Source organism: Dunckerocampus dactyliophorus, chromosome 3 (assembly GCF_027744805.1).
Source record: "Dunckerocampus dactyliophorus isolate RoL2022-P2 chromosome 3, RoL_Ddac_1.1, whole genome shotgun sequence".
Lineage (NCBI taxonomy): Eukaryota > Metazoa > Chordata > Actinopteri > Syngnathiformes > Syngnathidae > Dunckerocampus > Dunckerocampus dactyliophorus.
In genome coordinates this window covers 6,149,098-6,167,457 of record NC_072821.1, presented here as the reverse complement: position 1 = coordinate 6,167,457, position 18,360 = coordinate 6,149,098, and the positions used below count along the sequence as shown (strand labels likewise).

Below are 18,360 nucleotides of genomic sequence, written 5' to 3'. Positions count from 1 at the left end.
ATCCTAAATAAACCTTCTGATTATATAATATCACAATATGTACAGTAATATCATATCATATAATATCATATGTAATACATTGTTTAAATGCTAAGTAACTTATAGGCGACAGAAAAATAACAATAGAAATGGAGGGAAAGAAGCTTTTCACAGTCTTTCAATGGGATATTTAAGCCGACACTGTATATTTATGCCATTTGTCCTCCATCACCCTAAACCGCTGTCCCTCCTTATCTTTTTTAGAACCTGTTCCACTACTTAACCGAGGGCAGGAACAACGGCGTGGTGAAGATCCCACAGGTGAAAGGGGAAGAAGCGTGGAAGGTCTACTTTGACGACGTGTCCCAGGAGATAGTGGACGAGTTTGCCATGAGATACGGAGTGGAGTCCATCTATCAGGCTATGACGTGAGTACCACCCTGATCTATGGTCCTGCACATCAACAATCTGTCACTGTCTCATCCCAGAGAGTGGAGGGGATTCGGGATAGCGAAGAAGAAGAGGAGTTAAAGTAATGTCTCTTCAGCAAAAATCAGAGCTCAAAGGACTATCGAGTTTCCAAGTTTGATTGATTAATTGCTCAGTCTCCTGGAAAAACTCTGAAAGCTGCGTTGGTCACATTGATCCTGGACACACATAAACTATCTCTCGCATCTCCTCGCTGTATTCCTGATCCAGAGTGACCCCATTCAGCCATTCATAGCTCAAACACACACAATAAACACTGCATGACACTTAAATAAACAGAAACAGTAGGGTGAACGTTTGGAATTCAAAGGGTTCACTGAAACAACTCAAAGCGAAATTCTGGTCCAAAAGTCTAGGGAAATTCAGAACTCTCCAGAAAAATGGGAGCGATGAGACCAAGAGCTGCACACAACATAGTTTCTGAAGTGTTTTTGAGTTTTGACAAACAGTGACAATGACGACTGAACAAAAAAGGGAACTTTCCGAAAGTGTTCCTAATGAAAGTAGGGTCCTTTAATCCATCCATTCATCCATTTTCTTTCGCTTATCCGAGTCCGGGTGGCGGGGGCAGCAGTCCAGGCTTCCCGGTCCCTGGCCACCTCTTCTCGTTCCAGCGGGAGGACACCAAGCAGTTCTCAGGCCAGCTGTGAGACAATCCCTCCAGCATGTCCTAGGTCTGCCCCGGGGCCTTTTCCCGGCTGGGCATGCCCAGAACACCTCACCAGAGAGGCGTCTGGGAGGCATCCGGACTAGATGCCTGAGCCACCTCAATTGGCTCCTCTCGATGTGAAGGAGCAGCAGCTCTACTCTGAGCCCCTCATGAGCGAGCTCCTCACCCTATCTCTTAGGATGAGTCCAACCACCCTACTGAAGAAAGTCATTACAGGCGCTTGTAACCGCGATCTCGTTCTTTCGGTCAGGACGATCATTTAATGTTAAATGTTTGATTTCTTCAATTGACTTGGTCAATTCATAGTGATGTTTTTAGTTTTCTTTTTAAAGAAGTGATGTAGATTTTTGCGAAATCGGCATTCACAAAGGTGTGTTTGTTTTCACGCTACTATTGGTGATTGCGGCATAGGGGACTTTTAAAAATTCGTACTCATCAAAGCTTCCAGTATGTACCGTTAACGCGCCCTTTTAACTGCTTAACGTTGATTTGTTACTTTAGCCGGACATTTCACGAAATGTACTTTCACAAACCAAGTTCCCTTGGACATTTAACACGTTTTACATTGTGATTTGTTATCGTAATCGTTGGCTGCCAGTTTTCAACAGGGTATGGAGCTTCATCCATCCATCCATCTTCTACCGCTTATCCAAGATCGGGTCGCGGGGGCAGCAGCCTAAGCAGGGAGGCCCAGATTTTCCTCTCCCCGGCTACTACATTCAGCTCCTCCTGGCAGAACCCGAGGCGTTCCCAGGCCAGTTGGGAGACATAGTCTCTCCAACGTGTCCTGGGTCTTCCCCGAGGCCTTCTACCGGTCGGACTTGCCCTGAACACCTCCCCAGGGAGGCGTCCGGGAGGCATCCTGACCAGATGCCCAAGCCACCTCATCTGGCCCCTCTCAGTGCGGAGGAGTAGCGATTCTACTCCGAGTCTCTCCCGGATGACAGTGCTTCTCACCTTATCTCTAAGGGAAAGCCCAGCCACTCTACGGAGAAAACTCATTTCGGCCTCTTGTACCCGCGATCTTGTCCTTTCGGTCACTACCCAAAGCTCATGACCATAGGTGAGGGTAGGAATGTAGATTGACCGGTAAATTGAGAGCTTTGCCTTTCGGCTTAGCTCTCTCTTCACCACAACGGACCGATGTAGAGTCTGCATCACTGCAGACGCCGCACCAATTTGCTTGTCGATCTCGCGTTCCATCCTTCCCTCACTTGTGAACAAGACTCCGAGGTACCTAAAGAGGTATGGAGCTTGTTTCAGACATTTCTAACGGTGATTATAGAGCTAAAGAAAGGAGCTATCGCCAAGCGGTGCTCATCAAAGCTAACATCCATGATGACTTTAACTGCTGTTTTTGCACTTTCCGATTTACTACAGCTAGTTAACAGCTTGTAAAACTTAGAAATGTTTGATTTGTTCCTTCTGTCAAATCGTAGATCGTAGATACAACTTGTGCCCATTAAATTTTAGCACAGAGCTAGATAAAGATGTAGGTCCAGGAATTCAATAACACTGCTAGATAGGCCCATTTCCTTAAATTTTTGGTGAATAATGTATGAACCCTAATGACAACACTCGATCGGCAACTGCAGGAAGAAGTTGTACAATTTGGTGGTGATCCAAATTAAGATTGAGAGGGTTTGTGCACTACAGAGGGATGCGCTAGTTCCTTTTACTACTTGTAGTTTTACCATAAACACTGGGCCGGATTAATAGTCTTTATATCCATGTAGGTACGTGTATTTTTCTCACATTCTGCCTGTTGAGAGCTGCTAACAAATATGACAGATGATTGAGCAGGTTTGACAAGGTCTTTGGGTTATTTAAGTGCAGACAAGTGAAACAGTGAGGAGCTTTTTTTTCTGTTAATCCTTCAAGCTTGGAAGTTGTTGAGGATATTGTGTTTTACCAAGGAATTCATAAAGCTGCAGTCAAACTTGTGGTTCACTGCTCAGGTCCGGACCAAAAAAAAAAAACTTGCCGCACACTTTGGTGTGGTTCACTTTGTGTTCACACTGATATTTTTTCATTGGCCCCCAGGCTGTGCAGTAAAGAACATATGCATAAAGTATGGGCTTGATTGGGCTGCTTTCGTCACTTATTACGTGACGTAAGGCACATAGTCCAAACCAAAACATTTTATATTCAGTTGAATATGTCGATTATCTTTATATTCTGCTATTTTTACCCACTTCCACTTCACAAAAAGCATCTAAATATGTACTTTTAAAGAGTGCCGTCTTCACACACACAGAGGGAGAAAGCAGAGCAGAGAGACGGTACATTTCTCCTACCTATTTGTCATTTCTGCATGCATTTTGTTGTCATTTTATTTCTGGCCCGTGTCTTTTGTCCAAGTCACATTCACATTTGAGCTCATGGAAACCGAACTGCACCGGAGTTCACTTGCAAGGGAAGCGAGGCCCATCTCTTATGTGGTCTTGGTCCACTTGTTTGGTGCACACCAGGGTTTGGATGATCACATACACAATTGACGGAAGAAACCGTAGAAGCAGGGCAAACGCCCCAGAGTTCCTTTTCACTGAACCAAACATGACAAGTGTGAAAGCAGCCTAATAGACACTACCTGTCCAAATAACTCCTGTTCCTCTTCTGCCCCCACTGGTAGCAAGGTGGTGCAGCACTAAGAGACGTAATTGGCTCAGGGGATTGAGCTCTCAAAGAAGCATAGGACTTTAACAGATGTCATCATCACTCACTTTGCATCAATCTCCTTGCTCGGCTGTGCTGCAAGTGCTCCTTCGTAATTCTGGAGGCTGAAAGCAGTGTAATTAAGCATGCCTCCGGATAAGTGCGGAACCTGTTCCGAGAGGATTACTACATGTGCCTGGAAGGCAAGTTTCTTCACATTCAGACTGCAGACTTTTCAGTGTGCATTCATTCTTCCTTTGTTTATTACAGTATAATTGTTGTCCCGATATTGATATCGGATATTGGGCAGATATCAGCGTTAAAACGAGTATTGGATCATATGGGGCTGCATCTAAAATCTCCGATATTGGCACTCCGATACAAGCAGTCGAATCCAGACACCGCTAGCACGTGATCACAACAACAGAGTGTGCTAACATGTTAAACATGGAGTAGGAGTGACGTCAGCCGTGTGTTTTTCTTGTTAAAGCTCGATGAAGATGTTGTAACTGAGTGTAACTCTTGTCATGCACAAGTTTCCTGTGGTAGCACCGAACCGGGGAAGTTTAATACGACCAAATTAATTGCGCATTTGAAGCAGCGTTGCATGAGAAACTCACAAGTCATTAGCTATAACAGAAAAGATGACGAGCACCTGTCGGCAGTGAGTAAAGTCTGGTTAAACTGATTACTTTGAATTTATACCCTAGTCACACTAGAGGTAGAATGAGCCAGAATGCTGTCAGAACGAAAATTCTTGGTTTATTCCTGGATATTCAAAGTGCAATCTGAATTCGTTCTGAGTGCACTCTAAATATTAGGGCCCATTCTTGTGGCCTGCTCGAATGTTTCAGCATGCTAAAAACTTAAAAGGTGTATTTGAAGTGGAAAAATATCAAATGACATTCAAAAGGTATTCTAACTGCACTCATACTGCATTTTAAATATTCGTACAGTATTCTAAATATTCCTAAACAGCATTCCAAACATTCTGATTGCATTCGATAAAAAATGCCGCCAGCTGCCGCTGAAACGTTACTGTTAGGTGTCGCCTTACTCACATGACACTGACATCACGGCTACGTAAAAAAAAGAAGCCAGGTTAACTCCAACAGCGACCGCCGCTGTGGACAGCACAGAGGTTCTGAAAAGAGGCTGAAAGCCAACAAGCCCACACCATTCTGGCATGAAAAAAAGGAGCTAAACTTACCACCAGCCTCCGGTTTGAACAGTACAGAGGTGCTGTAATCCAGGAAACCCCGGAACTATTCTTGATAAGTATTCAAATGGCATTCAAATCCTGTCCCGAATGTGGCGCAAATTTTGAAACGTTTTCATTCTGGCCGGTTCTGCTTGATTTGTGCTGATTCATGCTTAGTGTGACGGGGCTTTAGACTTTCTGACATCAACCAATCAGAGGACGAAAAAATGCTGACGTGACTGCTAGCTGGCCTTGTGAGGCGAATCTGAAATCGAATTGATTAAAGAGACAGCCCCATTAAAAATAAATTATAATACATTTAAGTAGCATGGGCCAGCACTACTGATTCTGAAGGCCCTGGGCGCAATTTGTTTTTCATTTTGTATTCACGTACCCCTTATGACAATTGATGTATCCCTGTGGGTACGCGTACCCCACATTGGGAACCTCAGATGTAAATCATTACACGTTTCCATTTTGATGGTGTGCAATCCAGAAGTGCACAGGTGTTTATGTGCCATACAAACAAGCAAAGGGGATGCATTTGGGAACGTGTTTCCTAACATCGTATCGCCGTGTACACTCCTCACCCTGGAGGAGAGCCACACTTAAGCTAGGCTTCAGCGATTAATTACGTCTACATTGTGTGTGTGTGTGTGTGTGTGTGTGTGTGTGTGTGTGTGCGCTGTTCAGGATCATAATATTGCTGCTGTTGGGGATGAGAATAATGACTCCCTCACTGCGTTCCTGTTTGATTAAAATGTTGGTTCAGTCCAGTGGAAAATAAACACTGCAATTCACTTAACTGTACAGTACTTACTACAATGAGGTTAGAAGCTCTCTCAGTGAAAACAATAAACAAATCATCTAAAAAGAAATCAAATATATACTGCAAGCAAATAACGAATGGGGTCTCAAGTCAGCAACGAGTCAACAAACACTGGCACTAACAGCCGTGGCTGTAGGCAACCTCTGATTTACAACTTACCTTGTATCTTTAATGGAACGGCTCATATATACATAAATATATATCCATACATAATTCATTGACTACCTGCTTGTCTTCTAATATGAACTCTTCCATCAGAGGAGATCGTTTGGGCCATCAGTGATGTGGCGATTACTTAAGGACATATTGATTAATGTACGCATGTACCAGCCAAGCTTTCCAGAACTGAATGTGGATGCCTTGTACTGCTTTTCTTAATTGTTTCCACATCCCACAGCTACAGTAATAACAAGCAGGGCATACAAGTTGATAATTACCGCTTATTTTCCACTGCAGGCATTTCTCCTGTTTGTCCGGAAAATACATGTGTCCCGGTGTGCCGGCAGTGATGAGTAACCTGCTCGCTAATATCAACGCCTACTTCGCCCACACGACGACCACCACCACTACCACCGCCTCCGCTTCAGACCGATTTGCTGCTTCGAACTTTGGGGTCAGTGTGTTCAGCATTAATATCATTTTGTCATATACTGAAAATTATTATATTATTTAATACTAATTAATTCTGCAATCAAGTGATGGGAGACAGAATAATGCAGTCTGTAGCAGATGTGCCACAGCATGGACTTCCCATACTGGCATAGTGTTACTTCTAAGCTGCCCAATTAGACATTGATCATGCAATAAATTACAGAAAATTTCCATTCAGTCTGATCTTGCAGTGTTGCATAAATGCTTTGATCCAAACAATTACAGTGACTAAAATGTGTATTATATATATTTCTTGTCCCAATAGAGAGAGAAATTTGTCAAATTACTGGACCAGCTGCACAACTCGCTGAGAATCGACCTCTCCAAGTATCGCGTAAGTGTTTATACTTTGCAAAAAGTATGTTTGGAACGTTGACTGCTCATATCAGCTATCAAAGGTGAACCATCAGGAAGGTTCTATAAATGTCGACGGCGCTGTGTGTGTAATGACACTGAACTAAGGTCACCTTAAAATGATACAACCTTTTTATTATCGCTTCTTTAGGGACAATACTATAGGAATGAAACTTGGATGTACTTGAGAATAGTCAGTGTTCAGCCTGCATCGCAGTATAGGTTTAATATCCTTTGAACATTTATTTATTTATTTATTTTATTTTCATTATTGTCCAAATAGCTGGGAACACAAGTGAATAGCAAGATCATTATCTTGCTTACAGTCAAGCATGGTGGTTATCGTCACGGTCTGGGCCCGCATGAGTGCTGCTAGCACTGTGGAGAGCTGCGGTTCCTTGAAGGAAACATGAATTCCACCATGTACTGTGACATTCTGAAGCAAAGTATCTCCCTTAGGGAAACTGGGTTGCAAGACAGTTAGTTTTCCAACATGATGAGGAGCGTGAAGATGATGGAGTAGCCAACTGAGCACCTGTGGGATATTCTGACGTGGAATGTAGGTGGCTCAGTGATGTCATCATGAAGTAGGATTCCAGTAAGAACCCGTGCAGCTCTGGTGAATTCCATGCCCAAGAGGATAAAGGCGGTGCTAGATAATAATGGTGCTCACACCAAATTTGGACACATTGGACACAATTTGGACATGTTCACTGTGAGGTGGAACTCATTCTTTTTCCTCATTGAACTCATGCAGCCCCACACCATGACACTACTATCACCATGTTTGACTGGAGGCAAGATACAACTATCTTGCTACTCACTAGTGCCGCCAGCTATTAGACAATAATGTGTTGAACCATTTTCAGTGGATTGATACTGGCATACAAGCTTTACACTGACTACTCTTAAGTATGGATCTAAGTATTTAACTACTTGTCTATAAAAAAAAAACAATACTCTAAAATGACAAGTGTCAGTAACATGTCATCCCCCAGTGTAGTTTCTCCAGCATCATGTGTCTGTTTGTTTAAGCGATGGAGGTTGACTCTTCATGGTCAGTAGTTTGGTGACTTTCCAACATTTGCTCCCGTGGCACAGATGTTCTACTGTACATGGAGGATTTTCCAGTTGACCTGTTAGACACACACCACGTTGTGTTTGATGATGAGCGCAGGCAGGCAGGCAGGGAAGCGCAGTGCCGCCTTTTCATGTTTTTTTTATGTGTGGAGGTGCGTTATTTACTCCCGTGGCGTTGTTCCTACGTGATGATGTGATCTATTTGTGCAGTAAACTACAGTAATGTACAGGATAGCGATGGCACCGCAATTAGGACTTGGCCCAGCCTCTTGTAGCTTTTTCTTGGCAGCAACACTGTGTAACAAATCTCCTTTAAACTTTCAAGGCTTATTTGTCTGTGTCAGAGCAAGAACACTATCGATTTTTTGAGCGATATCTCAACCTAGATGGCTAGGGTAGCTGAGGACAAAGGTCAAATTGATGTCATGGTCTTTATTGCCTCTGTGCTAATCATAATGTTCAACAATTCTTCTCCAAATTTTTTTTCTGTGTCAAAACAAGAACCTTATCTATCTTTTTTTCTTATTACCACACTACTGGTGTTAGGTTGAATACATATTTTGAATGGGTCTGTGTGTCCAACAAAGAACGCTGTCTTCTTTTTTTGGTCATATCTCATCCAAGATGGTAATGAGAGCTAAGGTCCATCTTTATCTTTATCACCCCTCCATGAAACAACATTGGATCTAAGATGGCCACTGTAGCTCAGGTCAAAAGTCAAATGATCAACAGATTTTCATTTCCGCCACTCTTAACCCTTTAAGCGCCAAAGTCGCAAAATTGCAACAAGCATCATTGCTGAATTGAACAAGCCATTTCTGCAAACGTGGTGCCTCATGTAGTCAATACTTGGCCGACATCTGTAACTTCAATCTGAGCAACATTTGTGGGGGCATCTGTGCAAAGTTCATAAGTTTATAGACTTTGAAGCCCCTTGTGCGTGCGGCAACGTGTTCACTCGCCGTGACAGTCCACACGCAGCATACTTGAGCCGATGCTTTGCTAAACTGTTCGAGGTGGCAGGAGGGGACGTAACATCGTTAATCGGGAGGGGTAAAACACGGAAATAACGGCATACGCGGTGTGATCCGCGGGAGACTCCACACTGCTAATAAATAGACATGACCTGAGAATGTAATGACCTGGCTGAATGAGAATATTAAAAGACATAATGGATAGATAGCACAATACTTTATAGCCGTCGTCGTGGCAGCAGTGGTGTTCAAGATCCCGCTGTAAGCGACAATGATGACGGCTGGGGTTGCTTGAGAAATGAGGGAGAGTATCACAAGTGGATCAGACATTTTGATGACCCGGTATCGTGGAGACAGGGATCTGACAAATTCTGACCTTGTGACATCATATTATGCACATTGCATGAGTACATTTACTCCCATCCCAACTTTGGGATACTGATGATTTTTCCAATTTACAGCATGCCTTTATCTCTAACCATTTTCAAGCTAAAACTGAAAAAACGGAATGTTCAAGAAATGTTCAACAAATCATGCATTTCCTTGTGGCCCTATCCTGATGCTAGTTTAGAATATGCCATTTTAAAAAACGAAACATTTAAAACCGAAACATGCCTGAATAAAAACATAGACTTGCCTCTCCAATAGCCGGGCCATGAAAGGTGCAGCGCTGTTCTACTCAGACAGATTGAATTCCTGACTTTTAGTACATAAGCTTCCAGAACAATCCTGTGAGCGCTAATCTTGTTAGACACACACACACACACACATACACACACACACACACACATTTACATCCATACACATGCGCCCACATGCAGGTACATCATGCACTTTAACCCCCTTGCTGTTTTTTTCCTCTCTGTGTGCTCACCTGAGCACCACTCTGTCAGATACAGTCTACAGCCAGCTGGTGGCGCCATGCAGTGAACCGAGGATGACCCTCACACGTTTGAAGAAAGGCAACATGTTAGTTTGTTAGTGAGGGAGTGGTTGACAGCAGCTGATGCTGCTTTGAGAGTACTGCTGTGTCATAGACAGAAATTATGAACAAGAAAGAAATGTGAGTCAAAGATCTGTTGCTCAATCCGCTGTTGTTAAAGATTTAATGCAAACATGTTAGTCAAAGATCCTCTATATGATAAGCGCTCACTGCTGTTTTAAGGTTCAAATGCAAACACTCTAGTCAAAGATCCTTTATGACAAAGAGCCCTCTGCTGTTTTTGAGGACCTACTGCAAAAACACTGGTTGAAGATCCTCTACATTACAAAAGTCTTTGCTCTTTTTAAGCACCTCCTGCTAAAATGCTAGACAAAGATCCTCTATATAACTGGAGTGCTCTGCTGTTTTTGACAACCAACCACAAAACTGCAAGTCAAAGGTCCTTTATATGACAGGAGTACTTTGCTATTTTCAAGAACCTACCGCTCCTTGATATCACAGGAGTGCCCTGCTGTTTTTTGACAACATACTGCAACATTGTTAGTCAAAGAGCCTTTATATGACCGGAGCATTCTGCTGTTTTGACCTACTGCTCCTTGATATGACATGAGAACTCTGCTGTTTTTAGGGATCCACTGCAAAAATGCTAGTCAAAGGTCCTCTAAATGACAGTAACATGATACTGGTTTTAGGGACCTACTGCAAAAATGCTAGTCAAAGATCCTCTATATGACAGGAACATGATACTGGTTTTAGGGACCTACTGCAAAAATGCGAGTCAAAGATCCCTTACATGACAGGAGAGTGAAGCAACAACAGGAGGGATGCCACAAATAAGAGAAGGGTTAACAGTATGAGAGTACAAGGGATTGGCCAGAAGATGAGCAGAACAGATTGAGAAAGAGAGCCATTGGTTCTTTTATTTTTCCATGGCTCCTTGGCAGTGATGCTCACACGTAGAGAAATCACAGAATATCACCTGCCAGCACCACCCTGCTGCGTTGCTATCACACACATGCACACATGCACTATTCATTGGCTCTTTCATTCTGTCTGCCCAACACAGCCGGCTGGGCCACGATTGGAAAGCAATGAGATTCCGATCTAGCTCTCACCCTGTGGATTTCCCCCTCTAATGACATTCCGAGAGATTGAGTTTGCTTTTATAAAAAACAAGAGGCCTTGAAATCAGCGTCGCTTGCCTTTTCCTCCCTTTTTCATCCTGATACACAGTGACACCTTGGGTGTCTACCTCGCCTCGCTGCGAGGGATCCTGCTTGTCGCTGTCCCGCTTTGGACACTTTGATATAATGTCACGCTTGTTCAGCAAACACCCGTGGGAGTTATACCTTAAAAGTGGGTGTAGTTTTAGAAGCAGCTTCCGAGAAGACATTATTTGTAGGCTTTTTGCTCGCCGTGGTGCTCTTGTGCATGGTGTGCCCTGCTAGTAAAAACACAGGGGTTGAATGAGGAGATGTGTCTTTTGACAGGTTCTATACAGTATAATGTACACATTCACCACCTGCAACATATCACGTGCACAAAGATAATTATACACTGTTAAATACATAATAATACAAACAGACATTTGGTGTCAGGTACAGTTGTTAATCTTCATGTAGAAAATGTTTAAATAAAGCAATTTGTTAATTGCTTCCATTGTTCATTTCCTCAAAAAAAGCTCAGCTAATCAGGGGACCAACAGAAAATGGAATACAAATAAACTAAATGCAAAAAAATAAGAAATAACGCCAATTGTAATATAGAATATCCAACCAAATATGTCTTAATAATAATTTTATTTGAATGAACAGTAATCAAATTAATAAAACCCTTAAACTTAATAAATACAAATATATTGTATACTACTACTACTGACAATAATTATTGTCAATAATAATTAAACTTCACACACAACTCCACACAGTGTCACATCCAGAAGTTCTCCGATGACACAGCCATTGTGGGTTGTGTTTCAGAGGGGAATGATTTGGAATACAGGACGGTCATCAGGGACTTTGTCAGCTGGAGTGAGCTTAACCAGCTGCAACTCAACACCAGCAAGACAAAGGAGATGATCATTAACTTCCAGAGGAAAACATCCCATTTCACACCAGTGAACATCCAGGGAGCGGACATAGAGTTGGTAGACAGCTACAAATTCCTGGGTGTTCACCTTAACAACAAACTGGACTGGTCCATCAACACCCACGCCCTCTACAAGAAGGGCCAGAGTCGCCTCCACCTGCTGAGGAGACTGAGGTCCTTTGGTGTGTGCAGGACTCTTTTACGGACCTTTTATGACTCTGTGGTGGCCTCAGCCATCTTCTATGCTGTGGGCTGCTGGAGAGGGGGCAGCACGGACAGGGACAGGAGCAGGATCAATAGGCTGATCAGGAGAGCGAGCTGTGTCCTGGACGGTCCTCTGGACTCCGTGGAGGAAGTGGGGGAGAGAAGGATGTTGGCTAAGCTGACATCCATCATAGACAACACCTCTCACCCGCTACATGATACTGTTGTTTCCCTGGGCAGCTCCTTCAGCAGCAGACTGTTACACCCACGGTGTAAGAAGGAGAGGTTCCGCAGGTCCTTCATACCGACCGCTGTCAGGCTCTATAACACCTGCACCACCTGAACCATGTTGTAGTCAATATGCATTTCTTTACACTGTACTCTTTACTTGCGTATCTTGCTTGCTGCTGTAACAAGTAAATTTCCCCGCTGTGGGATAAATAAAATACAAATACAAATACAAATACAATTACGACAATACTATAATAAAAAGCAGCTCCTTCAGCAGCAGACTGTTACACCCACGGTGTAAGAAGGAGAGGTTCCGCAAGTCCTTCATACCGACCGCTGTCAGGCTCTACAACACCTGCACCACCTGAACCATGTTGTAGTCACTATGTATTCTTTACACTGTATTCTTTACTTGTGTATCTTGCTTGCTGCTGTGAATTTCCCTGCTGTGGGATAAATAAAGTACAAATACAAATACAAATACAATAATACAGTAAGGTCAATAATTAGAGTAATCAAATGCAAAAGCAAACCTGTCCTGTCCGTCAATCCATCCATTTTCTATGCCGCTTCTCCTCATTAGGGTCGCGAGTATGCTGGAGACTATCCCAGCAGACTTGAGAGGCGGGGTACACCCTGGACTGATCGCCAGTCAATCGCAACAACCATTGACACTCACTACTCCACAAAAATGTTTTAATACAAAACACATTTTTAGAGTTGTACATGCACAAAACAATTCCAAATGCATATACATGATGAATGAAAGGGATAAATGAACATTTAACATCACTTTTACCTTGATGAAAGACTTGATTGTTGACAAATACTGCTATGAGACCGACGGGACGTGCAGAGATCCACACAAACACCACCTTTGTGTTTTGCTACGGGTTATTTCGTGAATTCAGTAGTGTATCTCACTTCCTGTATCAAAGTGCTGGCACGTGCGACTTTCTTTGGCCCCATTGTGGGTTATTTTGCAGCCGTGATCAATAAAAAAAAGTAGAGACTTGTCGCGGAACTGTGTTCGTTCCGCTTTCCATGCTCACACATGTGATAAACAAACACAGTTGAACTCATGCGGTGTATTAATAACGCGACAAGATGCACCTCATATTGTACGCAAGCCGGGAAATGTATGTGAACCAAGGCAAAGCTTTTGTGTACATTTTCAACGTAAACCAAAAAATACGCTAACTGCTGTTTTTAAGGACTGACTGAGTGTTGTAGTGTTTTTGAGGCTGTTGTAGAATCATTGAATCCAAATGCATGTGTTGTTGTCTCTGTACTGTTACGTATAACAACATATGTATATATATATATATATACATATACATACACCAGACGCCAGCATTCAAGGCTGCAGTGTTGAATCTCAAGTCCATGCTTCTAAAGGACTGATGACTTGTATTGTGGTCTGAAGGCTGCGTGGATGTGCAGTTATTGTCAGGGGAATATTAGTGTCAGCAGGGAGAAGAGGCCTTGTGATGGATAGCACTTATGCTTCATGTTGTGAAGCCCTGAATGAAAGCACTGCTGCTGTAATAGCATAGCAATATTTTAAACGGATAATACTTATTAAAAGCATTATTTAATCTCACTGAGACTGCTAATATTTTAGCTAAATAAGAAACAGTTTGCATTTATAGAATTTCAGACATGAAACTCTGTCTTGTTTTTGGGTCATTCATCAACATGATCAGAAGTCTATAACACGTCAGTAAGCTTTGATCCTTGTTTATTCGTGTAGTCAAGCCTGCGGGCCACTGCCAGGCGTTGCTGTATTGATGAAAAAGTTAGAGGAAGCAAAGAAAACAGGAAAACTTGCATTAGTGCAGAGAGAAAGAGAGAGTGGGAGGGGAGAATAATGCAATGGTTCTCGGAATGCTGTCAGGTCTTTAAATGCTCCCCGTCACGCTCCTTTGCACCGCCTGATGGCTTCATGGCGCTGGAATCGAAGCTTCCATCATAGGAGACCTCCCTGGTCCACTAAACGATGAGACAGAGGTTCATTTCATTGCGATTGCTGGCCATTTATCTCTAAGCCATTTTAATGTGGACTAAATGTGTTTTTTTTTACCCTCCTCCAGGATAATTTCCCTGCTGGAAACCAAGAACGTCTTCAAGACCTGAAATCCACCGTGGATCTTCTGACCAGCATCACCTTCTTCAGGATGAAGGTAACTATCTCAAGTAGAGTATAGACTGGGGGGGAGGTCTTTGGCTTCGTCTCAGCTTCAGCAAAGGCTGAAGGGGCTATTCTCAAGACCAGAACTGTGGGGACACTCATTGTTCACCTTTGCATAATATGATTGTTTCTGTCATTGGATGGGAACAGGATTCAAAAATTGTCACAGTGTGTTTAACAATAGTAGTTGCTGGCCCGAGTCATGACTTAATCCCCATCTACCTCGGTCTTGCGCTTGACTCTGTTTCACATTTACCCGATTTTGGTCTTAACCCAGTCTCACATTTTCCTAGTCTTGATCGTGACTCGGCCTCTCATTTACAGGGTCTTGACTTGTTTTTGATCTGCCTTGGTCTTGCTTTTGAATCTGTGTCAAATTTCCCTTGTGTTGTTCTTAACTCGGTCTTGACCTGCCATGATCTTGTTATTGACTGACTCATTTCCCTACTCTTGGTCTTGAGTTGGTTTTGACCTGTCATGGTCTTGTTCTTGACTCAGTCTCACATTTCCTTGTTCCTGGTCTTGACCCGGTTTCAACCTGCCTTGGTCTTGTTTTTGAACCTGCCTCACATTTCTCACGTCTTGGTCTTGATCTAGCCCGGTCTTCATCTTGGCCTGGGCTCACATTTTAATTACACATTAATTCAGTCTCAATTTGTATTGGTCTTTTTTTGGCTCAGTATTACATTTCCCGAGTCTTAACTTGGTCTTAACTCGGTGCCGAGCTGCCTTTGGTCTTGAACCAGTTTCACACTGACCTTGTGTTGGTCTTGACTTTGTCCCCATCTGCCTTGGTTCTTTTTCCTAACCTGTTCTTTCTCTAGTTTTGGCCTTGACGTTGTCTAAACTACTCAATGTGTTGGTGATGGCTACAGCGTCTTTCACACAGACATTCTGCCACAGCAAAATATCCGGCATGTATCCTCCATTTTCATAGAACCCAGGCTCAACGTGATGTGACGTCTCAAGGACTTGCAACCATTGCTTTCAACACAACTGGGTTGGAGAAGAAAGAGTCACAGGTGTCATCCCACCTTTGTTCTTACACTTGAGGTGGAAAATTGCCAGATTGACATGAGAAAAAAAGGAAAACTGCACACTTTTACAGTCGGTGAACAGTATAAGGGCCTTCCAACACCAGTATTGATTAGGGAGGGTGGTGGTCGGAGGGTGATGGTAATTCATTTAAGAGAAATTGATAGAAGTATAAAGACGGTGATAAATGATGATGGAGCTCAGTTGAAACTAACCTTCCCTATGTTTTAGCAAACAACAACGAGAAGCTACACAAACACCCACAGCACAATAACACCCCCACACACATTTCATTGTAAACATAAAGCCCCATTGATTCTGGGCTCATTTCATTTCACTAAAAATCAATTCTATCTCACAATTTACTGAAAGCTAAACTCCTCCCAAACAACATACACTTCTGAAGACCAGTCAAAGATCCTCGGTATGGCAGGAGGGTCTTGCTGTTTTTAAGGACTTAGTACAAAAACGCTAGTCAAAGGTCCTCATTGTGACAGGAGCACTCTGCTGTTTTTAAAAACTCTGCTCCACCGTAAAAACACTAAGATCCTTTATCAGGGGTGCCCGTTACGTCGATCTCAAGCTACCGGTCGATTGCGAAGGTAATGTGTGTCGATCGCATAAGCGTCACTTTGTAGATGACATATGACATCAGTCAGCCGACATTAAGCTCCTCTCCTGATTCGCTCTTGCTCCCCCCGCGGTTCAGCTTTATTATTCCGATTACACATAAACTAACTCAGTATTAAGATGCCTGTATTTGTAACACAAGTTACCCATTCACGTGTAGCTGCTGGTTATGTAGAAAAAAAAAGTGAATTGTTTGATGGCTTTGCTCGGCGTCATGAACTCCACTATAGAAATGTGATTTTTCTACACTTCCGTTTGTGAAACCATTATTTTATGATTAACTGGAAAATGTGCCCATTGGTGAAACCTTTTCAACATGTTGCCTTGACTTCGGCTGCATTGTCTTTTGCATAATTATTTTCATTTCTTGTATATCGCTAATATTTAATAACAAATGCTAACTGGGCTAATACCTGAACTGTGTGTATAATGAACACTACGTAGCTATTTTGACTGACATATTCCCGGTACTCAGGTTATGTACACAACTATTGAGGAATTATGTGTAATTATATGTAGTGCCATATTTAATTGAATTGTGAATTATTTGTGGATGATATAAACTACTTTGATAGATCTTTGGGACTTGGTCATTTCAAAAGCAGCTCACAGGCTGAATAAGAGTGAGCCCCCCCTGCTCTACTGTATGATAAAAGCGTTGGCCATTCAAACCACATGCCTTTGTTGCCACCTGGTACTTAACTGTAAGCTTATGCCATGGATCATATGTACAGTAAGCCTCTGCATTGAAAATGCTGTGCTTTGTTTTCTCGCGCCCGACTCTCGGTGTCTATATGAAAAGGTCCATTCGGCTGCTGGAGCCCTGAAGCATGCCGGCATAGCTAAGATGGCAGCTGTAAGCAGAGGAATGAAAACTGTCAGTTTGGGTTACCAAAGCTTTCGCTCCGGTGTCACAACCACGCTGAGCTTTACCGCGTGCGCACGAGCCGCCACTATACTGTAATGTGTACTGCAAAGACACTTGAACACCACATGTCAATTATAGTATACATAATGGATGTAAGTGGCTTGGCTTTCTCCACCAGGAAGTGATATATAACCACACAGTCAACATGGAACCTGATATTATAGCTTTAGTACCACGATGATGGATCGGAGGGAACATTGCACTGCATTTGCCGCAACTCTCACTTGGCCTGGTTTGCCTACAAAATTTTATTCAGCTATCATTATTATATAATAAGTAGGGCTGTCAAAAATAACACATTACCAGCAGTCACTATTTTATGAATTACGTAAACATTTTTAGCGTGATATAATCTCATCGACTCTCATTGATTTATTTTCAATTATTTTCATTTTTCTGTATACATAATTTATTTGTCTATTTTTCATTTTAATTATTTTTCACATTTTTTCTTCTCTCTAGTTTCCTTTTCTTTAATCCCTGCTTAAGCACAAGTCTCTTTCTATAGTTACACATTATCTATTATTTTCTCTCCCTGTGACAAAATGGTTACATTTAAACAGAGGAAGTGAAGAAGCTTCTAACCTGTATTAGCCTCACTATTATATCTTTCCTTTTTTTATCGTTGTCTTTTACTATTAAAAAATGGTAAACATTGGAAGTGAACAAATGATCAACACATACAAATTAGGGATCCTCCGATCACGTTTTACTAGATGTAAAAATGAGTTGGAAATCTCATATTAAATATATACAACAAAAGGTGGCGAGAAATATCTCAATATTGAATAAAGCAAAATATGTTCTTGACCAAAAATCACTCCACACTCTATACTGTTCCTTAGTATTACCATATCTAATGTATTGTGTGGAGATATGGGGAAATAATTACAAAAGCAATCTTCACTCACTCACTGTACTGCAAAAAAGATCTGTGAGGATAATTCATAATGCCAAGTATAGAGAACATACAAACCCTTTATTTTTAAAATCACAGATATTAAAATTTGCAGATTTAGTACACTTTCAAACCGCTAGAATAATGTATAAAGTTAATAACAACTCGTTACCCAAAAACCTAATAAAGTATTTCTCAATCAGAGAGGAGAAATATGATCTTAGAGGAAAATTAAACCTAAAACATTTATATGCGAGAACAACACTGAAAACCCACAGCATTTCCGTGTGTGGAATTAAATTATGGAACGGATTGACTAAAGAACTCAAA

General features: G+C 42.1%; 1 protein-coding gene across 7 annotated transcripts in view; it reads left to right on the top strand.

Annotated features, from left to right (window-relative positions):
• LOC129179122 (protein unc-13 homolog C) overlaps positions 1-18,360 on the top strand; it is a 141,735-nt gene that overhangs the window by 58,242 nt on the left and 65,133 nt on the right. For all 7 annotated transcript variants that reach the window (XM_054771972.1, XM_054771971.1, XM_054771970.1 and 4 more), the window contains exons 12-15: positions 244-407; positions 6,280-6,436; positions 6,740-6,808; positions 14,442-14,531. In XM_054771972.1, coding sequence (XP_054627947.1) covers positions 244-407; positions 6,280-6,436; positions 6,740-6,808; positions 14,442-14,531 — 480 coding nt within the window. The remainder of the gene's footprint in view (positions 1-243; positions 408-6,279; positions 6,437-6,739; positions 6,809-14,441; positions 14,532-18,360) is intronic.